General features: G+C 44.4%; 1 protein-coding gene across 3 annotated transcripts in view; it reads left to right on the top strand.

Annotated features, from left to right (window-relative positions):
- G3BP2 (G3BP stress granule assembly factor 2) overlaps positions 1 to 4,637 on the top strand; it is a 51,875-nt gene extending 47,238 nt beyond the window's left edge. For all 3 annotated transcript variants that reach the window (XM_044303148.1, XM_044303126.1, XM_044303137.1), the window contains one exon: positions 1,825 to 4,637. In XM_044303148.1, the coding sequence (XP_044159083.1) occupies positions 1,825 to 2,094 (270 nt within the window). In that variant the 3' untranslated portion in view covers positions 2,095 to 4,637. The remainder of the gene's footprint in view (positions 1 to 1,824) is intronic.
- The last annotated feature ends 20,654 nt before the right edge of the window (positions 4,638 to 25,291 follow it).

Genomic DNA, 25,291 nt, shown 5'->3' with positions numbered 1-25,291 from the left:
AATTTCCGCTAACTTGTGCCCAAAAAAATGTCTGAATGGAGCCTTACAGGGGGTGATCAATGACAGGGGGGTGATCAGGGAGTCTATGTGGGGTGATCACCCCCCTGTAAGGCTCCATTAAGACGTCCGTATGATTTTTTTTTTACGGATCCACGGATACATGGATCGGATCCGCAAAACGCATGCGGACGTCTGAATGGAGCCTTACAGGGGGTGATCAATGACAGGGGGGTGATCAGGGAGTCTATATGGGTGATCACCCCCTTGTCATTGATCACCCCCCTGTAAGGCTCCATTCAGACGTCCGCATGTGTTTTGCGGATCCGATCCATGTATCCGTGGATCCGTAAAAATCATACGGACGTCTGAATGGATCAATGACAGGGGGGTGATCAATGACAGGGGGGTGATCAATGACAGGGGGGTGATCAATGACAGGGGGGTGATCAATGACAGGGGGGTGATCAATGACAGGGGGGTGATCAATGACAGGGGGGTGATCAATGACAGGGGGGGTGATCAATGACAGGGGGGTGATCAATGACAGGGGGGTGATCAATGACAGGGGGGTGATCAATGACAGGGGGGTGATCAATGACAGGGGGGTGATCAATGACAGGGGGGTGATCAATGACAGGGGGGTGATCAATGACAGGGGGGTGATCAATGACAGGGGGGTGATCAATGACAGGGGGGTGATCAATGACAGGGGGGTGATCAATGACAGGGGGGTGATCAATGACAGGGGGGTGATCAATGACAGGGGGGTGATCAATGACAGGGGGGTGATCAGTGGTTCATAAGGGGTTAATAAGTGACGGGGGGGGGGGGGGGGTAGTGTTTTGTGGTACTTTACACAGCTACCTGTGTCCTCTGGTGGTCGATCCAAACAAAAGGGACCACCAGAGGACCAGGTAGCAGGTATATTAGACGCTGTTATCAAAACAGCGTCTAATATACCTGTTAGGGGTTAAAAAAATCACATCTCCAGCCTGCCAGCGAGCGATCGCCGCTGGCAGGCTGGAGATCCACTCGCTTACCCTCCGTTCCTGTGAGCGCGCGCGCCTGTGTGCGCGCGTTCACAGGAAATCCCGGCTCTCGCGAGATGACTCATATATGCGTGACTCTGCGCAGAGCTGCCACCTCCGGACTGCACATCTGCGTTAGGCGGTCCGGAGGTGGTTAAAGGGGTGTTCTGAGATTTTATTTTTATATTTTTTTTTAACACATCTTGCATTGATATTTATTCAAAGTTGCCTACTGGGTAAGCACTGTGCTCCTGTTCAAAATGATATGCTCCTCGTGCTTCTTTGATCACATGTCGTACATTGTGCACGTGATCCTAGAGCCTGGTTACAACCCACAATTAATGCATCAGTCATCACTGCCGACACGTTAATGGCCTGCCCCCTGCACTTCATATCTACAGCACATGCAAAGAACACTATCTCGCCCCCTAACCAGCCTCTGGCACTGCATGATGACGGACACGTTCATTGTGGGTTGTAACCTGCTAGGACGTGGACTAGGTACGGCACGTGATTCAGTGAGCATATCGCTCTCTCAGTAAACATTTTAATAAGTATCAATGCAAAAGTCTCAGTAAGGGGCCGGTAATGAAATGAGAAAAAAAAACTGTCTCAGAATACCCCTTTTAATGTTCCGTACAATGAATTGGGATCCTGGAAAAAAAAATTTAAACCAAAAATACTGTCATTTCATTGTGTAGTGTTTAAAAAAAAAAAAAAGCCAAGAAAATGACTTGGTCTGGCACGTGTGTACTAAATTGTCTTGAATTCCCTTTTATTCTGTTACCTTCTCTAGCCAATTATGTTCCGTGGTGAAGTCCGACTGAATGTGGAAGAAAAGAAAACCAGGGCTGCCCGTGAAAGAGAAACTCGTGGTGTGGATGACCGCAGGGATCTGCGTCGCAATGACCGTGGTGCAGGAGGACCCCGTGGAATCATTGGGGGTGGGATGATGCGTGACAGGGATGGAAGAGGCCCTCCTCCACGAGGTGGAATGGTGCAGAAGCTGAATACAGGCAGAGGAGCAGCATCCATGGAGGGCCGTTTCACTGGCCAACGTCGCTGAAAATCAGTCATTAACACAGTCAAACCTACAGTGGTACATTTATTCGTCGTGTTTGCATTCTTGTTAATTTTTAGCTTTGGAATGTGACACAGCCTTTTTTTTTTTTTTTTTTTCCCTTTTCTTCCCCATAAGTTCCTTGATGTGGAAACATCTTTTTGTTTGCTGTTTTTCAATTGACATAGTTTGTTTTTTCGCATTTTTTTATTTTTTTTTCCCCCCAACAGAAATTTAAAAATGTTAATTTATACATCCCGACTCGGTGACGGAGATGACCATTAGCACTGCAAGTATTTCCATGGACGTTGGAGGCCCCTGTCCTAATACAGTTCTGTTGCACTTTGCAAGTATTATGGTTTCTTTATTGGAAACAAAAGTAGTGCAATCTGTGCCTCCCTCCCCTGTAGTAACCTGTGTCAATGAAGGAACGAACGGTTAATTGCGCTTCACACCCACTAAAGAGCTTCTACCATGAACACAGAATAATAGTCTGTCAGGTGATGGCACGCGGTCCATCAACGCAAAGAACCTGTGCTGTGCTTATAAAAAAGTATCTCCACTACAGACAGATCCGACTTCAGAAGTAGTCAACGGTTTCATAATGACAAATTCTTGCACTTGCCCATCTGTTCTACAAGATGGCAGGCTGGTTCACGTGGACCCAGCCTGCTGACCGAGCCTTTTTTTTTTTTTTTTCTTTCCCCCCCCAGCTTTGTACAGTGAAATGACCTAACAAAGTGTACTCAATTGTATTTAGTTCTCTGGTAATGTAATAAGCATGATGGTGCCTTCTATGAATACATCATTCCAGTCCTTGCTGGTGATTTTGTACAGTGAATGATTTACTGTGCTGCAAAGCCAAACTGCTTCAGTACATTCAGGAATCTGCCTAACCAAACTGCAGTACGTGTACATCAGTAGTTATTATTACTATAATTTTTTTTTTATTAAGTTCTGTTCCACCGTAACGACCATTGGTATACAGCTACCAATAGTGGGGGGGCTATACAGTGTGTGTGAGAAGGACTAATGGTCCTGTCTCTGAAGCCCTAACTGTGACTCCCATAAGTGCATATAAAGTGGATCATCTGGTGCCCCGCTAACGTCCAGTCGCACTTTTCTGTTAACCTCTTCACATCCCATTGGACTTGGAAGCAGAGGAATTCTGCCCGTGCTCCTATGATCGAGCAGCAGCTCTGTGTGTGTTCTTTATATTCTGATACAGGGTCATTTTCTTAACTATTGTTTCTTTTGTCATTCCCCCCCCACATTTTCCTTTATTGAAGAAACTGTCCTGAAATGCAGTTCTCATAACCTTGGGGATTTTTATTTATTTTTTTCCTTTTAAATATTTGATGCACGTCTTCAAGTGGAAATTGTGGGATTGCACAGTTTTGGCACAGCCGCCTGCCTATAAGCATACATTCCATGAAACGACCAATGTAGCAGAAGATGCCGACCTGGTGTAGTCATGGTCAGTGATGACGTTGAAGGAGAAAGTGTGAACACTTAAAGCTGCCTCTGGAAGCGCGGGAAACCTTTGAGAAGCCGTACTAGGAGAAATGCACATGGAGTAACATGCTGCTTTTGACTTATGCAACTGTTTGCTGAGCCTCTTGAAACTAATGATTGTGCACAAAGGTATTTTTCCAGTCCACCAGGCAAAACTCAAACTTGCGTATGTCAGGTTTTGTTTTGGTTTTTCCTTTCTTCCCTTTTTACTTTGTCACATGAGGTCTTCTGTTTTTTGATGGCAAGTCTTGCACTATTTCATACATTTCTGGGACACAGATTTCTCATGGTTATAATTTTATATATGCATATATATATTTTGTGTTATAAAAGTTTTACATTTGCAATCTGTTACCTGGAAGTATTGTACTTGAATTCCCTAGTATACAGCAAAAGCTTGGACTGGTTTTTCATGTCATTCCAATGTATCCACAGGAAAGTGTGCCAGCAGTTCGTGTTATATATTTTATTTTTATTTTTTTTAGATTTTTCTTTTTTTTTTCTTTTCTTCTGTTAGTGTTTAACCCCTGTCACAACCAGAACTGTCTAATGGCAAATAGAACGGGACTGAGTATAACCTACCGTACTAGAGGAGCATCAGAGCCATTAAGCTTTTAAGTCTGCTTCATATTTGAATACCTTGAATAAACCTTATACATCTGAAATGTTTACTTGGTGAGCGTTCACCTACTTTACTGTGTACATTTAAGTGTTATTGTCTTAATCGCTCAGTAAATGTACCTCATCCAACATTGCCGCATTTTCCACTTTCATTGTGTTGGGCAGTTGGTTTATTGTAGTAACCTATCATCATTGCACTTCTATTTCAGCACAATTGGCGTAGTATGATTACCTAGCTGTAGAGGACAGTGGTGAATATTTTTTTATTTTTGTTTTCCATCTTTATTGCTGTAATGTGTTAAACATTATGCCAGTAGAATCTAGTCCTTTTTTGGATAGTCTCTTTACTTCAGTTTCCATATTTTGAATGTGTTGAAACTAAAACATTTGACAATAAACTACTGATGTCTACAGCAGGACTGAGCTCCCTAATTCAATTTAGAAAAATTGTCATTTTTGACGCAAATGTACTAATCGTAAAGATGACTTAAGCTTAAAGGGGTTGTCTCACTTCAGTAAGGTGCATTTATCATGTAGAGAAAGTTAATACAAGGCACTTACTAATGTATTGTGATTGTCCATATTGCTTCCTCTGCTGGCTGGATTCATTTTCCCATCACATTATACACACTGCTTGTTTCCATGGTTACAGACCACCCTGAAATCCATCAGTGGTGGCCGTGCTTGCACACTATAGGAAAAAGCGTCAGCCTCTCTGGTGGTCGGGACCATGGGAGCGCATATAGGCTAGTGTTTTTTCCTATATTGTGCAAACACGACCACCACTGATGGATTGTAGGGTGATCTGTAACCATGGAAATGAGCAGTGTATAATGTGATGGAAAAAATGAATCTAGCCAGCAAAGGAAGCAATATCGATAATAACAATATATTAGCAAGTGGCTTGTATTGACTTTCTCTACATGATGATTTCCACTTACTGAAGTGAGACAACCCCTTTAAGGCCCCTTTACACTGCCTGATATTCAGGCAGGTTGTCGCCAGTGAACACTCTCTCTAATGAATGCTTATTAGCGAAAATTGGGTTGTTTAAAGTTGCTGCCAATTACCTGATAAACAAGTGACAGTTGTTCATCTGGTAATTGTTAATGCGGTCACCTAAATTATTGTTTTGGGGTAGCAGATCGTGCTGTGTAAACGGGGTCTGCTGCCCATACATACTGTGGAGGGTATCACTCGGTGTAAATGCAACGGTCTCCTTCACTGACAAGCAGGCGTTTGTCGAGAAACAACGCTTCCTTCCTGACAATAGCCTGCAAAATTGGTCTGTGTAAAGGAGCCAGGTCTATCACAGGGGCTCAGGCTGGATGATGAATCTGGTGCAGGGATGGACCCTTTTCTGACTCTATACCAACTATTGGTTGACTTACTTTGAGACAGATATGTATTCCAGAATGGTGACACAAGTTTGGTACCCAATAGGTGTCTTGGTGCCCATCCGGTTTCCCACAAAGCTCTACCTCCTTTCCCAAAAGTGAAGAAATCTTTAGATGCGCAAAATTGCTTTTCAGATGGATTTTTCCCTTCGTCCTATGACAGCACTAGTAGAGAGGATCCTCCGTCCAGGACAGGAAACCCACAGCTATTTAAGAAGGAGGGGCCTCTCCAGTCCTCAGTAGTTTTCTTGTCCTGGGGGAGGATTCCTACAAACTGTTTGCTGGGGAGTAGTTTCAATGTTAATTCGCTGGCTGGGCAGGGAAGCGTGTTGGGTGAGTTCACATCTACGCGCTCCCTGTAGACACTGGAAGCGGCAGGGTGGCATACCTTAGAAACCTCCTGAGGATCCTTTTTTTTTTTTTTGTATGAGGCAGGTAGCGCGGGGCACATTTGGGCAAGAGGACAGGAGCGCATGCGTTTGTAGAGGAAGCACCTCCCGTCCGCACTTGAGCCCAGCTAGAGCGGTCTGATAATCCTTGTCAGGAGGGACCAGATCCAAGGCGTGTATTGGACCTCTGGCAGCATGAAAAATGCTGGAGAGGCACAGTCTACCCCTGCTCCTTTGGTATGGTTGGGGGGGTATGTACGGTAGGGGCTTCTTTTCTTCCTCCTCCCCCCCCCCCCCCCATCCCCTTTTTTTAACATGTGGGTGTATGATGGCATATTGTGTTTTAGGATAAACCCAGGAAGGTGTCTGTGAAGGCAAAGCATAAGGAATGTGGGATATGTAAAGCTGAATTACCCCCCCCTCCTATGTTAAACTACTGTTGTTCCTGCGTAGAAAACACTATTGTGGAAGAGTCACCCTCAATGTTCAAGTGTATGAAAAAACTGATTAGAGAAGTGGGTAATGCCCTTTAAATCTAAAAAAAGAAGCCCATAGAAGCAAAGGCAGATCTTCTGTACATAATTTTTCGGATGGCTCTAGTTCAGATGAAAATACCTTGGCGGTAGAAAGTGGGGAAGCTCTATCCAACTCATTCTCGGAGGAGGGTAGGGGTGGTAGACCGTTCTTCCCCCATTCAGGATGCTGATCAACTTCTGAAAGCCATTAGAGCTACAATGAATATCGAGGATGTAATGTTTGAGGGGTTGGGAGGCAGAAGATTTTTATTTTTTACATTCACAAAAATGCGGCAGCTATGATAATAAACGAGTGGAAGAATCCAGACGAGCGCAGTTTTATTCCCTCGTCAGTTAAGCGCAAATACCCTTTTGACGCCGCGGATTCTATACTCTGGGACCGCACAATGAAAATTGATGTGCCAATTGCTAAGGTTTTGCGCAGATTGTCTTTGCCTATTGATCTAGGGCAGCTTAAAGACGCCATGGACAGGAAAGCAGATAGCTTCCTAAGGTGTACCTGGGAATCGGCGGGAGATTTCCTTAAACCAAATATTGCGGCCACATGTACGGCTAGGGCCCTTATTTTATGGGTTAAGCAGTTAGAGGACCAGATTAGGGATAAGACTCCTAGAGACCAATATTAGAAGCCATCCCTGTTATAGCCAAGGCTGCTGACTTTCTGGTGGAAGCTTCTGCTGATGCTGTTAGGTTGTCTGCTTGTTCATCTTCCCTGGCTAATTCGGCATGTAGAGCTCTTTGGCTTAAGCATTGGTCAGGGGACGTGGCGTCTAAGTCTACTTTTACACTCTCATTTTGGCTTTCCGTTTGTGAGATCCGTTTAGGGCGCTCGCAAGCGGTCCAAAACGGATCAGTTTGCATTCTAATGCATTCTGAATGGAAAAGGATCTGCTCAGAATGCATCAGTTAAGTCTCCATTCCGCTTTGGAGACGGACACCAAAACGCTGCATGAAACTGACCCAAACGGATCCGTGCTGGCACACTATGTAAGTCTATGGCGATGGATCTGTTTTCACTGATAAAATCTGGCACCATAGAAAATGGATCTGTCCTCCATTGACTTTTAATGGTGTTCAAGACGGATCCGTCTTGGCTATGCTAAAGATAATACAAATGGATCAGTTTTGAACGGATCCGTCCATGATGGAACAAAGTGAAAGTAGCTTAAGAAAAGGCTATGTAATATTCCGTTGAGGGGAAAATACTTGTTCGGATCTGCCTTAGATTATATTCTTGAGAAAGCAGGAGATTGGAAGAAAGGATTTCCCACTAGGTTTCGGAAGCAGGATCCCTCCTTTTGCCAGAATAGAACATTTTCTGGTAGAGAGAAGAGACAGAATAAGAGATTCCAAGTGGAAATTTTCTTACTCAAATCTAAAGGTTTCTTGTTCGGAAACCCAAATTCCGCCTCTGCCAAAAAAGACAATGAACCCCCCTATTGATGCCAGGGTGGGAGGAAGACTTTTGGACTTCCTCCCAGCCTGGTCCAAAAGTGCTTGGATTCTACAGTCTTTACAGGAGGGATTTTGTCTGAGAATTTTTTTTTTTTTGTAACAGAGGTGGGCCTGAGGGCTCAGGGGGATCTAGAAAGATAAGTGGAGAAGCTTATTCTAAAAGGCGTGCTTATCTCATGTCCCGCATCAGAAGAAAGTATGGGGTTCTACTCCAGCCTTTTTCTTGTAAAAAAATAAAAATAAAAGCCAAATGGAGATTTTAGGACCATCATTAATTTGAAAGGATTAAACAAGTTGTTAGTATACAGGACATTCAAAATGGAGACATTGAAGTCAGTAGTGGACCTCCTATATAAGGACTGTTATGGTGGTCCTGGACCTCAGGGATGCATATCATCCTCTCACAATATGTCCGGCTCACCAGAAATTCTTAAGAGTGGCACTCAGGATACAGGGATGTCTGAGGCATTTTTAGTTCCAGGTGCTACACTTTTGGGGTTTCCATGGCTCCTCGGATATTCACAAAACTCATAGCGGAAATGGCAGGACATATAAGAGAAAAGGACATCCTGTTTGTGCCATATCTAGATGATTTCTTGATCATGGCTCAGTCCGAACAGACTTGTCTCGCCCAGATGGAACAGGTGATCTGCATTCTGAACTCGCTAGGGTGGATAATCAATGTGGAGAAGTCCATCTCAGAAATCACTCTCTGGATTTTCTCTGGAGGCAGAAGAAAGGACAGTAGTAGACCTATGGAATCCTTCTGCCTATCAGAAAGGGCATGTCAGCGGTTCCGTGGGCTCAGGCTCACTCCAGGAGCCTTCAATGAGAGATTCTCCAGACATGGTCAGGAAGGGGAGAGGAGTTAGACGGGAAGATTTCAATTTCCAGACAGACATGCAGTTCTCTAAAATGGTGGTTGGATCCAGACAATCTTGGAAGGGGAGTTCCTTTGAAGATTGTGGACCCAATAGTAGTGACTACAGATGCCAGTCCAGTTGGCTGGGGAGCTCACGTCCAGGGCAGGGTTCTGCAGGGCCCTTGGAACAGATCAATATGTGCTGCTTCTTCAAATGTAAGAGTTGATGGCGGTTCTTCTAGCCTTGCAGGAGATTTTACCCTTGCTCCAGAATCGTCATCTAAGAGTTTTGTCAGACGATGGTTCCGTTGTAGCTTATCTGAATCGTCAGGAAGGGCCCAGGTCCATAGTTGCAACAAATAGCTGCTCAGATATTCTTCCTTACTAGAAGGAAGAATCCTGTCTTTGTCGGCACTTCATATCAGAGGAATGGACATTTGACAGGCAGATTTTATGAGTTGCCACAAATTATACCAGAGAGAGAGGTCTCTGAATCAGGGGGTTTTCTCCCAGCTAGTACAGCTTTGGGGGGAACCATCGGTGGATCTCTTTGCTACAAGATCCAACAGGAAGGTGGAAACGTCCCCCCCCCCCCCTCTTTCTGGGAGAGTTTCCATCGGCAGTGGATGCCTTTCTACAGCCGTGGGACCAAGGTCTTCTCTATGCCTTCTGTCCTCTTCAGTCATTATCCAGGGTTCTCAAGAAGATAAGGGAGGACAGGGCTTTGGTGATCATGATAACACCTTTTTAGCCCCGTCGTCCTTGGTGCACTTGGCTGAGACTTCTTTCAGTCAGGGAGCCTTGGGTGCTACCAGAGATCCCAGACCTAATAAACCAGGGCCCAGTCATCCACCCTCCGGTAAAGGGCCTTCACCGGTAACCACCAGGATCTATGCTAGAACCTGGGAGGCTTTCTTTGCCTTCCTGGGAATTGATCCTGTCCCACAGTATAGTCTCTATTCCCAGGAGTTAGCATTTTCTTCAGAAGGGTCTAGAGAAGGTTCTTTCCCTTAGTACTATAAAGGTCCAGATTTCAGCTTTGAGAGTTTTTATGTTTGACATTAGGTTAGCTGTTCATCCTCTTATCATGAGGTTTTGTAAAGTCCTTGCAAGGGACATTGCGGCTAGGATTTTGAAAGTTCCTCCCTGGGACTTAAATCTAGTTTTGCAGAGTTTGGTGAAGGGACCCTTTTGAACCGATTTTTGAGATCTCTATCAGGATGTTGACTCTTAAATGTGCTTTTTTAGTAGCAATCATGTCCGCTAGGAGGATGGGAAAGATCCAGGCCTTGTTCATCAATCCCCCATATACTTCTATCCAGGAGGATAGAATTGTCCTTAGGCCAGAGACAGATTTCCTTCCTAAAGTAGTGTTGAATTTCCATAAGACTCAGGAGGTGATTCTTTCGTACTAAGCCCAGGTGTCAAATAGTTTGAGTTTAGATGCCAGGAGATGTGTTCTAGCTTACCTGGATGCTACTAGGGAATGGAGGAAGTCAGGTGCCTTGTTCGTTCAGTATTCAGGTCCTAATAAAGCAGGCATGCACAACCTGTGGCCCTCCAGCTGTTATAAAACTACAACTCCCACAATACCCTGCTGTAGGCTGTTCGGGCATGCTGGGAGTTGTAGTTTTGCAACAGCTGGAGGGCTGCAGGTTGAGCATGCCTGTAATAAAGGAAAGGCTACTAGCAAAGGTTCCATAGGAAGGTGGATTAAGCAGGCTATCTGTCTAGCTTTCCTTACAGAAACCAGTACCTATGGGTTGGATGGCGCACTCCACAAGAGTGGTATCTACATCGTGGGCAGAGAGAGCTGATGCGTCTATCCACGATATTTGCAAAGTGGCTACATGGTCTTTTGCTGTAACTTTCTATAGGCACTATAGACTTGATCTCTCTTCTGTTTCTGACCTTTTTCTTTTGGTTGTAAGGTCCTGCAGGCTGTTATCCCACCCTAACTCTCTATCTGTGGGATCTCTCCTGGTGCTGTTATAGGATGAAGGGAAAAATGATTATTACTCTTATGCCTCTTTCAGACAGGCGTCCCGGATTTGCTCTGTATGCGTCCCGGGTGCATTGCGGTGCAGTGCGCACACATATTCGTTCACTTTTTACTGTGATTGCATTGCGTTCAGTTTTTATCGCGCGGGTGCATTGCGTTTTGCAAGCGCATGATAAAAAACTGAATGTGGTACCCAGACCCGAACTTCTTCACTGAAGTTCGGTGTTGTGTAGATGTTATAAGGGAAAATAATAGCGTTCTTAATATAGGATGCTTAGTAAAATGTTGCTTGAGGGGTTAAAAAATAAATAAAAACAATTAACTCGCCTCATCCACTGGATCGGGCAGCCGGCATGGTCTTCTTTCTTCTTCTTACAGGTCCTGCTGAATAAAGATCCTTCTATCTTCATTCAGCAGGACCTGTGCTGACGTCACCGCGCTCACCACGTGGTGAGCGAGATTACGTCATCAAAGGCCCTCGACCAAAGAAGACTATGCCGGCTGCACGATCAAGTGGATGAGGTGAGTTAATTGTTTTTATTTATTTTTTTAACTGCTCAAGCAACATTTTACTAAGCATCCTGTATTAGCAATGCTATTATTTTCCTTTATAACCATGTTATGAGGGAAAATAATACAGTAAATTGACTTTAATCAATTTACGAACATCATCTCCTAGCAACCATGTGTGAAAATCGCATTGCATCGGCACTTGCTTGCGGATTCTATGTGATTTTCACGCAGCCCCATTCATTTCTATGGGGCCTGCTTTGCGTGAAAAACGCAGAATATAGAACATGCTGTGATTTTCACGCACCGCACAAGTGATGCGTGAAAATCACCGCTCATCTGCACAGCCCCATTGAAGTGAAAGGCTCCGGATTCAGTGTGGGTGCACTGTGTTCACCTCACACATTGCACCCCTGTGTAATTCTCGCCCGTGTGAAAGGGGTAATTTGATTTTCCAGAGTCCATGAGAGCACTCTTATATTCCCTCCCTTGTTATGGTGTTGGTGATGGGTCTTGGTTATGGTGCACAGGGTGCGCAAAATGAAAGAAAAAAAAAAAAAGTTCCACGAATTAAACTCAAATGGATTCGGATGGATATCATGGATGCTTTTATGTCTGAAGACCACGGAGAAATGGAGAGGCCCCTCCTTCTTAAATATCTGTGGGTTTCCTGTCCTGGGCGGAGGATTCTCTCTCCTGGTGCTGTCCTGGACTCTGGAAAATCAAATTACCGATAAGAGGAGTAATCATTTTTCTAAGGCCACTTTCATACGATCAGTATTTGTCAAAACCAAAAGTGGACCCTACAGAGAAAAAGTATAATAAGAAAATGCCTGTTCTATGTTTTGGACCCCCTCCTTGTTTTTGGCTTACAAACAGTGATGGCCAGTTCGCCCGCGAACACATGCGCGCTCCCATCTTAAATCACAAGTCCAGTGAGGCACAGGTAAGCCCTTACCTGTGCCTGCGCCGCAAGCCGGTCTGAAATCAAATGCGGTCACCGGGAGCAGGCAGTTCCGAGAACAGCCTGATGAAGGCCCCTGGTGGCTGTTCTCGGAACTGCCTGCTCCCGGTGACAGCATTTGTTTCAGACCGCCTCGCGGCACAGGTAAAGGCTTACCTGTGCCTTGCCGGACTTTTAAGATGGCAGCGCGCATGTGTTCTGGCATATGGGGGTGGTTTTGCATTGTGCGGCCATTATAATTAAGCAAGCTGAGCAGTACTCGCACTGCCTCATGCACAATTGTTGCTACAAACTATTTTCAATAATTCTGCCAATTAAGATGTAATGTATTTTGAGGTCTGCAAAATACTCATACTGTCTGTGTCCCATCCACGTATTTTTTATTTTATTTTTAACGGGTCCGTGGACTGCATGTTGCAGACCACAATAGGACATGTTCTATAATTTGCAGAATGGACTTGCAGCTGCGGACAGCATACTGAACTGAGCTCCACCTAGGCCATGTGACCCATGTATGGTGATGTCACTGGCCTAATAAGAGGCCTGAGCAATGTGGCCTTTTCAAACCGCTGATCGGCAGGGGTCAGACCCTGGACTATCTGATATTGATGACCTTATCCTGAGAATAGGCAATAAATATCAAATTCGGATCATCCTTTTAAGTGGATCATTTGTACCTGTAAAAACTGTTGCGATGGCAATATTAACAGAACCTTAGACTGCTATATACACTATAGCATGTTGGCATTAAAGCTTGTGCAGTTGAGCCAGTCGGGTGACTTGCTGGGTTCCCTGAGGAGACAATGGAGGTGACCACTTTGGTCTTATCCTTTCTAGCCTGCGCAACACTCAATGAGTACACATAATAAGAGGCACCACCAATCTCTCTACTGAACCCCATGATCTTGTGATCAGTGGGTGGCCTCTGGCATATAATAGCTGCTCAGTCTTGGTAGACCCAGATCAGCCCTTTCTGTGATGACAGAGGACTATATATCAAACATAAGCAAGAGAGTTTAAAAGGCCCCTATCCAGTGTTCTTCCTGTTCCTATAGGGAAGAGGCAAGAGAGGCACTCTTGAGGGTGAAGAAGCAGAAGTATGGAAGTAGCCAGGGTTACTAGGGCTGGAACTGGGTCGGGTGGTGTCTGGCCATTCCTCCCAGTTCCTCAAGGCCCTGCAAGTACCTCTATGTGAGGTTCCCTAGCCTTTCCCAGTTACCTCTCTCCCATATGGCCACGGTATCTGGAAATCAATGCTGCTTCCCCTCCAGGGGCTCTGGGCTCGGCACCCCGCTTTCCTCCTCTACATCGTGGGCGCATAGCGGTGACGTTACTCCCGTGGAACGCTCAGTGTACAGGAAGTGACGTCGCACTACTAGAATCCAAGGTGGTGATGCCCAGCGTTCCATGCTGGAGGCCTGGTGTGGGGCCTCGCATGATGGGTTGACTTTCCCCTAGGGGATAGAGTCCCCAAGAAGGAAGGAGGAGCACAGCGGCAGCAGGTGGGGGGTGGACCCTTAAGGTAAGGGAACAGGCAAGCAGTTAAGCTTGTCTGCTGTTCCAGATTGAGGCCCAGATATCTACCAAGCCTGAGGTGGCTAGCGATATCCCTGCTAAGGGCTATGTAAGTGTGTGTGTGTGTGTGTGTATGTATGTATGTATGTATGTATGTATGTGTATTTTTTTTTTTTTTCTCTACCAGACCCTGCTCTATTCTATTTATTAATATGTATTAGTACTAAGGGAGAGTTCCTCTGGTTGTTCCTAGGGGGAAAAGGATCCGGGACATACAGTAGATCCCAGGCGGAACATAAAAAGAAAACAAGAAAGTTACAGGAATCTTACAAAAACAGTTATGCCCTGATTGTATTGCCAAACTTCTGAAGGAGCAACAGCTGTCCTTCCTCTCTGATCGGAGGTTTATGATAAGAGGAAGTACAGGCTTCAGTCTCTACCTTAATTCCTCCTCCACCGGTTTCACCGCCAGTTTCAAAGAAACCTAGAATCCAGCTAGCAGCGGATTCAGACGAACAGGGTGAAAATATTTACTATTTGGATGGGGAGCTAGAAGAAGAATCTATCTTTCCCTCAGGTTCTTGTGAAGACCAGAAAAAATATCTTTTCTTTAGAAGATCTGGACTTATTATTATCGACAGTAAGGGAAACCATGGAGGTGGAGGAGTTTCAACAACCAAGAACAACTCAGGACGAGATGTTTGGAGGATTAAGGGCAGCACCGATATTTGCAAAAAAACAGTAGCTTAATATGTGTGTCAGCCTATAATGATTCACCAAATATATAAATACACACATATATTATAAATTCAATCTTTATTGTTTAAAAAAAAAAATATATATATATAGATACATAATTGTGGACAGATTACATTCATGGCAGTGATTACAAGACAATACTGCGCTAACATGAAAGGTTCCCCCCTTACATCACTCCTGCTGGCGACAGTACATTATTTGCAAGATCTATGCACAATATCAGTAATACTGTTGTACAGTCACTGAAAACCGGTGAATTGCATGATTTTCCTATTCTATGACGTAAAGTCATGATTTTATGAAGGACACGGAGGCGAGTATTGCTTAACTCTTTTTCTTTATTTTCCACCAATAGCGGCAAATAAAAACATGACCTAAAGGAAAGAAACCATGGCAACAAGCCCCTCCCCATCTTGTGCCAGTATAATAGACCCCACATCCTTAAGTCCTTCCTCTTTCTTTGCTGCTGCCACCAAGATAAGTGCTTTCCATAACAGTTATTTTCTTTGTTGTGCCTGTTTCAGTATTTTGTACTTGATTGGTGGTTTTGGTTATTAGGGTTTTTCTTCCCTCACAGGTGTCGCCTATAGTTATATTTATTTATATACTTCTAGGCTGGTTTATTCGGCGTTTATTTGTATTTTTCTCCCCTGTCGCCATCGCTCCCACACCAGTCTCTACTTCAGGGACTGGTGTGGTTTCTTCCTTCTGGTGTCTTTATCCGTTTTCCACCCTTTTCCTTGTCCCCCCCCCCCCCCCAATCTCCTCTCTTTCGGCGTCCGTCCGCCATTGTGCTTACCTACTCTTCCCTTGGCCCCGCCTCCTAGTTCTCAGTCTTCCTTCTTCTGCTGACGCGCCTGTAGTCTCACGAGACTTCGGGCGCCTTGCCCTTCATTCCGGCTGGCAATTGCGGATGTCGCGCCCGTAGTCTTGCGAGACTTCGGTCGCCCCGCTCTTCATTCTGGCCGACAGTCACGGTTGACATCGCTCCTGGTCTCGGGCCTCTGGTACCCTTTTATTCTGTTTCCTACCCTTGGGCTACTGTTCTGCCCCTTTTCTGTCTACCTTGCTGCAGGAGGGATCCAGGGTCTGGTTGGCCTGCTGCTCTCATTGTTTTTTTTTCTATTGATCTTTTAGGCATTCATTATGTCCAGACAAAGGTTGCCCCTTAGCCCTCCTTCTCTTGGGGACCATGCATCTGGAGAAGCCCCAGGTAATCCTGGCCCCTTCCCCCCCTGCGGGAGTGGATAATCCCCGGGTAGATGACTCCCAGGTCCTTGCGCTCCAGCACTCTATGATTGACGCCATCATTGCGGCTATGGGATCTATGTCCTCCACACTATCCCGGTTGGCCCAACCCTCTATTTCCAGATTTCAGGTTTCCCATGCCACCCTTGACTCTGGGTCATCAGCTCCTGACCCGTCAGCCTCCAGAAACGATGTGAGCGGTGTGACTTTTGCCACCCATGATAGCGTGCCTATGTCGTGCAAAAGGGCCTGTACGCGCCAGGCAGAAAGAGCGCGCCTGTGGAAATGTGCCAGAGCACAACCAGAGTCCAAGTCAGACTTTGGTTCGGATGAGGAGGCTCCGACTGACGTCTTAGGCGACGCGGGACCTTGGGGACGTTCCGGTGGATTGATCCTTTTCAGCCCCTTCGGCCAGCAGCTCCCTAAGCTGAGACCACCACTGCCTCTGCGGCCACCCTTATATAGTGGGTGAACCCTTTTTGACCCAGATGCCCTCCATCATCCCAGATCGGCGGAGTGACTCCCGGTAGACCATCATGTGGCCAAGTACTTGAAGGCCCATGTGCGGTGCCCCCTTAGTAAGAAGGCCCGTAATAAGCTACGGGCGAAATACCCGAGACCCCTGGTACCTAACAAGGTCTGTGAGACCCCAGTGGTGGACCCTAAAATGGCAAAAATTTTGGCCTTAAAAGCCTGCCAGGACAAACTCTTGGATGTCTTTGGCCCTTTGCCCAAGATTTTCAAGCTGGTGGAAACCGCTAGAGCTGAGGACAGACAGGTGGACCCGGAGGAACTCCGGGGCTGGGTTCAACGCGCCATTTGTATTACCGGGAATGTTAATACTTCCCTTTTTATTGAGAGGCGCAAGGCCATCCTTTTTAACCACCTCAGCCCCCCTAACTTAAACACCCTTAATGACCAGACCACTTTTTACAATTCTGCACTACACTATTTTCACCGTGTATTGCTCGGTCATGCAACTTACCACCCAAATGAATTTTACCTCCTTTTCTTCTCACTAATAGAGCTTTCATTTGGTGGTATTTTATTGCTGCTGACCTTTTTACTTTTTTTGTTATTAATTGAAATTTAACAAAATTTTTGTAAAAAAAAAAGTCATTTTTCACTTTCAGTTGTAAATTTATTTATTTTTTTTCAAAAAACGACATCCATATAAATAAATTTCCCTAAATTTATTGTTCTACATGTCTTTGATAAAAAAAATGTTTGGGTAAAAAAAAAATGGTTTGGGTAAAAGTAATAGCGTTTACAAACTATGGTACAAAAATGTGAATTTCCGCTTTTTGAAGCAGCTCTGACTTTCTGAGCACCTGTCATGTTTCCTGAGGTTCTACAATGCACAAACAGTAGAAAAAACCCACAAATGACCCCATTTCGGAAAGTAGACACCCTAAGGTATTCGCTGATGGGCATAGTGAGTTCATAGAACTTTTTATTTTTTGTCACAAGTTAGCGGAAAATGAATTTTTTTTCCTTACAAAGTCTCATATTCCATTAACTTGTGACAAAAAATAAAAACTTCCATGAACTCACTATGCCCATCATGAAATACCTTGGGGTGTCTTCTTTCCAAAATGGGGTCACTTGTGGGGTAGTTATACTGCCCTGGCATTTTAGGGGCCCAAATGCGTGCAAAGTAGTTTGAAATCAAAATCTGTAAAAAATGGCCTGTGAAATCCGAAAGGTGCTCTTTGGAATGTGGGCCAATTTGCCCACCTAGGCTGCAAAAAGGTGTCACACATGTGGTATCGCCGTACTCAGGAGAAGTTGGGGAATGTGTTTTGGGGTGTCATTTTACATATACCCATGCAGGGTGAGATAAATATCTTGGTCAAATGCCAACTTTGTATAAAAAAATGGGAAAAGTTGTCTTTTGCCGAGATAATTATCTCACCCAGCATGGGTATATGTAAAATGACACCCCAAAACACATTCCCCAACTTCTCCTGAGTACGGCGATACCACATGTCTGACACTTTTTTGCAGCCTAAATGCGCAAAGGTGCCCAAATTCCTTTTAGGAGGGCATTTTTAGACATTTGGATCCCAGACTTCTTCTCATTCTTTAGGGCCCCTAAAATGCCAGGGCAGTATAAATACCCCACATGTGACCCCACTTTGGAAAGAAGACACCCCAAGGTATTCAATGAGGGGCATGCCGAGTTCATAGAAAAAAAAAAAATTTGGCACAAGTTAGTGGAAAAATTTTTCTCACAAAGTCTCCCTTTCCGCTAACTTGAGACAAAAATTTCAATCTTTAATGGACTCAATATGCCCCTCAGCGAATACCTTGGGGCATCTTCTTTCCAAAGTGGGGTCATTTGTGGGGTGTTTGTACTGCCCTGGCATTTGAGGGTCTCCGCAATCATTACATGTATGGCCAGCATTAGGAGTTTCTGCTATTCTCCTTATATTGAACATATGGGTAATGAGATTTTTTTTTTTTCTGTTCAGCCTGAAAGAAAAAATGAACGGCACAGATTTCTTCATTCGCATTGATCAATGTGGATGAAAAAATCTCTGCAAAAAAAAAAAGGAGGGGAAAGGCGTCTGCCAGGACATAGAAGCTCCACCCAACATCCATACCCACTTAGCGCGTATGCCCTGGCAAACCCGATTTCTCCATTCACATAAATCGATGTGGATGAATAAATCATTGCTGGGATTTTTTATATATTTTTTTATATATACAAAGTGTTTGCCAAAGCATATGAACACCGCCGCCTCCTCAGCTCATATGCCTTGGCAAACGTATCTTTTACTGCAGAGGAGAAATCTCGTCTTGCAGCGCCTCATACACCGACTTTTGTGTAATCTGACAGCAGCGCAATGCTTCTGTCAGAATGCACATCAGTGCTGCAGCTAGTCGATCGGTTGGTCCACCTGGAAGGTAAAAAAAAACAAAACAAAAAAGAAAAAACCAGGCCGCAACACAATAAATTGATTAACTTTATAATAACTTTTGAATAGAACATATAAACTTGAACTTTTTGAACATAACGTTAACTTTTTTGCATACTGGTGATTTTTATTTTACTTTTATAGAACAAACCTCTCCTTCCCCATGGGACAATGTGCAAAGCGCAAATCACCCAAAGATGTGGTGAAGTACATTATGCACTTTGTCCCAGGTGAAAGGAGAGGTTTGCATCAGCTCTGTGTGAATGGGCCCTAAAAACCCTGTGTGCCTGTCCTGTGAGATGTGATCCCTATGCTTAGGTGTACCTGTGTGTGGTACTTCCGGAAACACTCCCCAAAGCATAGGGCAGGGCAGTCAGGACAGAAATAGCGGGTGTCACGCCTTATTCCACTCCTGCTACAGACACGACATCTTTTTTGGGGTGACGGTTGGGTTGAGGTACCGGCAACGACACTGGGGAAATGTCGCTCGTGTAGACGGCTAACTACACTGGTGGATGGGGCCACGGAACCTCCTGGATACAGGAGGTTCTTGATGATCTCTTCCTGAAATTTGAGGAAGGATCCTGTTCTCCCAGCCTTACTGTAGAGAACAAAACTATTATATGCAGCCAATTGAATTAAATATACAGACACCTTATACCAGCATCTGGTGCGTCGGGAAACTAAATACGGAGCCAACATCTGGTCATTGAAGTTCACCCCTCCCATGAGCAAATTATAGTCGTGGACACAGGGGCTTTTCAATGACACTGGTTGCTCGTTCAATTAGTATTGTCGTGTCTGCGTGAATGGAGGAGAGCATGTAAATGTCACGCTTGTCTCTCCATTTTACCGCGAGCAGTTCTTCATTACACAAGGCAGCCCTCTCCCCCCTTGCAAGATGGGTGGTAACGAGCCGTTGGGGGGGGGGGGGGGGAAGCCCGCGCGACGCCACAGCAGCCAATCTGTTTTAGGAACAAATGCCTGAAGAGGGGCACACTTGTGTAGAAATTGTCCACATAAAGATGGTACCCCTTCCCAAATAATGGTGACACCAAGTCCCAGACTGTCTTCCCACTGAATTATTTTTGAAAAAAAAGAATTCAGCTGTTCAGTGTCAGTGAAACACGGACCCAACACGGATCCTTCATGGATGCATCACTGACCAATTGCTCACGGATTTGAGCACAGACGTGTGAGTGAGGCTTAATTTTGAAGTATCGATGGGAAAGTGGGTGTGGTTATTTATTAAGGTTCACTCTAGATTTATCACTGAGACTTTTTTTTTTTGCAGTCTCACTCCAGTAGGAGGGTGGACTAGAAAAACAAGCAGCTTTTCTAGACAAAAGGATAAGACACATTTACAGTGGGGCAAAAAAGTATTTAGTCAGTCACCAATTGTGCAAGTTCTCCCACTTAAAAAGATGAGTGGCCTGTAATTTTCATCATAGGTATACCTCAACTACGAGAGACAGAATGGGGAAATAATACAGTAAATCACATTGTAGGATTTCTAATGAATTCATTGGTAAATTCCTCGGTAAAATAAGTATTTGGTCACCTACAATATTTCTGACTCTCACAGACCTGTAACTTCTTCTGTCCTCCACTCGTTACCTGTATTAATGGCATCTGTTTGAACTTGTTATCAGTATAAAAGACATCTGTCCACAACCTCAAACAGTCACACTCCAAACTCCACTATGGCTAAGACCAAAAGAACTGTCGAAGGACACCAGAAACAAAATTGTAGACCTGCACCAGGCTGGGAAGACTGAATCTGCAATAGGCAAGCAGCTTGGTGTAAAGAAATCAACAGTGGGAGCAATTATTAGAAAAATGAAAGATATACAAGACCACTGATAATCTCCCTCGATCTGGGACTCCACGCAAGGTTTCACCCTGTGGGGTCAAAATGATCACAAGAACGGTAAGCAAAAATCCCAGAACCACATGGGGGGTCCTAGTGAATGACCTGCAGAGAGCTGAGACCAAAGTAACAAAGGCTACCATCAGTAACACACTACGCCGCCAGGGACTCAAATCCTGCAGTGCCAGACATGTCCCCCTGCTTAAGGGCTCTTTCACACTTGCGTTCTTTTCTTCCGGCATAGAGTTCCATCGTCGGGGCTCTATGCCGGAAGAATCCTGATCAGTTTTATCCTAATGCATTCTGAATGGAGAGAAATCCGTTCAGGATGTCTTCAGTTCCGGAACGGAAAGTTTTTTGGCCGGAGAAAATACCGCAGCATGCTGCGCTTTTTGCTCCGGCCAAAAATCCTGAAGACTTGCCGCAAGGCCGGATCCGGAATTAATGCCCATTGAAAGGCATTAATCCGGATCCGGCCTTAAGCTAAACGTCGTTTCGGCGCATTGCCGGATCCGACGTTTAGCTTTTTCTGAATGGTTACCATGGCTGCCGGGACGCTAAAGTCCTGGCAGCCATGGTAAAGTGTAGTGTTGAGCGGGGGAGCAGCATACTTACAGTCCGTGCGGCTCCCGGGGCGCTCCAGAGTGACGTCAGGGCGCCCCACGCACATGGATGACGTGATCGCATGGCACGTCATCCATGCGCATGGGGCGCTCTGACGTCATTCTGGAGCGCCCCTGGAGCCGCGCGGACGGTAAGTATACCGCTCCCCGCTCCTACTATGGCAACCAGGACTTTAATAGCGTCCTGGCTGCCATAGTAACACTGAATGCATTTTGAAGACTGATCCGTCTTCAAATGCTTTCAGTTCACTTGCGTTTTTCCGGATCCGGCGTGTAATTCCGGCAAGTGGAGTACACGCCGGATCCGGACAACGCAAGTATGAAAGAGGCCTAAGCCAGTACATGTCCAGGCCCGTCTCAAGTTTGCTAGAGAGCATTTGGATGATCTAGAAGAGGACTGGGAGAATGTCATATGGTCAGATAAAACTAAAGTAGAACTTTTTTGTAAAAACTCAACTCGTGTTTGGAGGAGAAAGAATGCTGAGTTGCTTTCAAAGAACACCATACCTACTGTGAAGCATGGGGGTGTAAACATCATGCTTTGGGGCTGTTTTTCTGCAAAGGAACCAGGACGACTGATCCGTGTAAAGGATAAAATAAACTCCAGCAAAATTTGCTTTGGTATTCTTAGTATTTATTGTAATGCGGCCAAGTAACACTTTGTGTAATGTTTCGGCACAATAGCCTTTTTCAAACACAAATGCCGCTCTGGAGGAAGTAGCCAGATGGTGCTGCGCTCAGGAGAGATGTAGCATGCAGATGCATGTAATGGATGTAAATACCCTCAAATTAAAGCTAACAGTCTGCAGTTAAAGCACATCGTGTTAGTTTCATTTCAAATCCATTGTGGTGGTGTATAGAGCCACAAATTCTAGAATTGTGTCGATGTCCCAATATTTATGGACCTGACTATTTAGTTATCCAAGCCATTCAGAGATTGTTTTCTCGTGACACATTGTACTTCATGTTAATGGTAAATTTGAGTCAATATGTCTTTATTTATTAAAAAATTCAAAAGTTAACCAAAATTTGAAAAAATTCACTGTTTTCTAAATTTGAATCTCTGCTTTTAAGACAGATAGTGATGCCTCATAAAATATTAATTAATTAACATTCCCCCTACTTCTATGATCTGCTGGGGTCCAAATCAGGTAAAGGTACGAGTACTCGGAAGAGATAAATGACACAGGCTCAAGGTTGTTGAATCAGAATGATCTCTCATCTTTATTGAGTGGATACAAAATATTTATACCCATTTTCTAGAACTCAAGCCAACACAGATATCGTCATTTTATGTAAGCATTGCGTGATTATTAATAATAATAATAATAACTTATTTTTGATGCTTGCAAGTCAAGCACATTTAATTTAAAAAAACTTATCTTATCCTTGAGTTGTTCATCCTTGAGAAGTATATATAACCTGTTGTACTCCCAGAACATCAGACACACATGGTTCTGAGAACTAACAAGTAATTAACTTTGTTTGTCTTAAGTACACACAGCTCAGCTATTCTCCATTCTGACCCAAAATAAACCAGCAAAGTAAAATGGAATCAATGATACAAAATGTAGGTGCAATCCCTCACAATTTCCCCATTTTGAGATATTCACTCATTGCAGGCAACAGGTACACATACTTCAGCCGGACATTCCCCTTTGCTGCTGGTTTCCCAGATTCTGCATATCCGTACCTGCATGAGGGATAATCTCAATACATTTTAATAAACTCTCCTACTACCGGTTTTGTGTCACACTTTATTCAAGCACATTAATGCTAGCTTAATCACAATGTAAATAAGTGCAATAATCAACAAAATTTGTCTTATCCCCTGCACTATGCCCACAAGCCATCCATCAATATTTTTGAACCAATTTGCTGGGTTCAAAAAAGAGAAAGTGTCTGACCACCAAGAATCTTTATTCGCACTATGTTCATCGAACCATTTATCTCTCATTTCCTTCTTCTTTTCAATACCTACCCTCATCTGGAGGTTACCTTGTAGATCTACAGTATATAATGACAGCAGGTTGGTCCTATCACTTGACACATTCCTCCTTCCCTGGCAGTGAAATAATCCAGAACTAAAGTATGCTGGTTAGTGACTATGATTAACTGAGATTGTACATCATTAGTTTGATTTACAAGGCCTAACACATCCCATATTTGGTCATCTAGATAATCTGTTGCTACTACTAGCTTATCCCACATATGCATAATCATTGGGTAAATAAACCGAGTACTAAAGAACTTATTTGTCAGCTCTTTTAAATAATGTACTGTATGTTTAGGCACAGCATTTATATTAAGCTTATCATGTGACAGTATAAATGTGGCTGGAGTCAATCAGACAAGAGTATAGGTTCCGTAAGCTCCAGGTGGAATCCACCTATATGCTGCCACTCCAGAAGCAAAATACAGATCACCAGGAAGAGTATAATTATAGGTTACATGATAAAGAAGCATATAAGCAACTGCAGTAATGGTTACACTTTCATTATAAAAAAACCTTTTTGGCCACCATCATTATCACTGCCTATTTCCCCCCCAAACCCGCAGGAATAACTGTCATTAGTTTTAGGAGTCAATACAGCCCCATGGCTGTCTTTACAATCATCACTATCCTTTATGGACCCTTTAAACTTGTTGTTATGCTCCCATGACACGTTATGTAGAGTCCTTTGTATCGCCACTATAGTGACTCCTTCAGTCTGATCGTATCCCTGGGCCAGTGCAAAAGAGACTGATACTGGAAAATCAAAATCTCCTAGATCAGTGGTGGCGAACCTATGGCACGGGTGCCAGAGGTTGCACTCAGAGCCCTCCCTGTGGGCACCCACGCCCTGGAAAAAGTCTAATATGCCTTAGACTTTTCCTGCTATTCATCAGCGCAGGGCGCACTATGAACAGCACAGGCAGCTCACTGAATGTAGCTATTATAGCTACGGTAAGTGATAAAGTACATGGAAGATATACTATATTGGACTGTAGTATTCAGGGTAAATTGCCGTGTTGGCACCTTGTGATAAATAAGTGTGTTTTGGGTTGCAGTTTGGGCACTCGGTCTCTAAAAGGTTCGCCATCACTGTCCTAGATAAAGCTTTCGTACTTTCTTTCTGGCCCACTTCTGTCCATCAAAATCCCATACTCTGACAGTGTGGTACTTTTTTGCAGTCACATTGGCCTGCCACCAGGGGCGCTCTACCCATCCAGCAATAGGAAGAGGCACTGCAGTATAGTTAAACTTAAGACTTTCATTCTCTGATCTTCGAATGGATAAATAAAAAGTTTCTACAGTTTGTTAGCAAGCTCTAACCATGGCACCGGGATCACTAAATAAGGCATAGTCTTTGAACTCACAGGACTGTGAGTACAGATCCAACAGTTTTTATAATTGTCCGCATCTGTCATATTCTTTAACATGAGCTGATAATGTCTAATAAGGGCATTGTCCCAGTCACTTTTTAGGTTCATATGTAGAGATTGGATGTAGAAGAGCCAGCAATAGCAGTGCAAGGATCTCCATCCTCAGGGTTTGGCACTTTCTTGCAATGTGAGGTGTGAATCCAGTTAGGCTTTCCTTCCACCTTTATGGAGGTTGCAGTTTTCAACATGACTTGGAAGGGACCATCAAATCTGGGCTCAAAGGTTTTCCTCATGTGCCTCTTTATCACCACCCAATCTCCAGGCTCAAGACTGTGTGTGCCTTCTACTGAGTCGGGATCTGCATATCAGTTCACTGACCAGTTTCTGTGCGGTGTTCTTTGCATTTGCTATAGACACGGTATAAGCTTCCAGCCACCCTGAAAAGATCAACACACATGAAAACAAACTCATATACTCCTACCTTACGTAGTCTATCTGCAGTCTCTGGAACGGGTATAGCGACCTCGGAGTGTGCTTGCTTGGAGTCTTCACCACTTGACCTGGATTATTCAAAGCACAAATCATGCAACTTTGTACAAACCTGCTTGCCATGGTGGAGAACCCTGGAGCGATTCACCTTTTGGCCACAG

The sequence above is a fragment of the Bufo gargarizans genome, chromosome 1 (assembly GCF_014858855.1).
Source record: "Bufo gargarizans isolate SCDJY-AF-19 chromosome 1, ASM1485885v1, whole genome shotgun sequence".
Lineage (NCBI taxonomy): Eukaryota > Metazoa > Chordata > Amphibia > Anura > Bufonidae > Bufo > Bufo gargarizans.
Note: the sequence above shows the minus strand (reverse complement) of the source record. Positions and strands in the feature narration are given on the sequence as shown.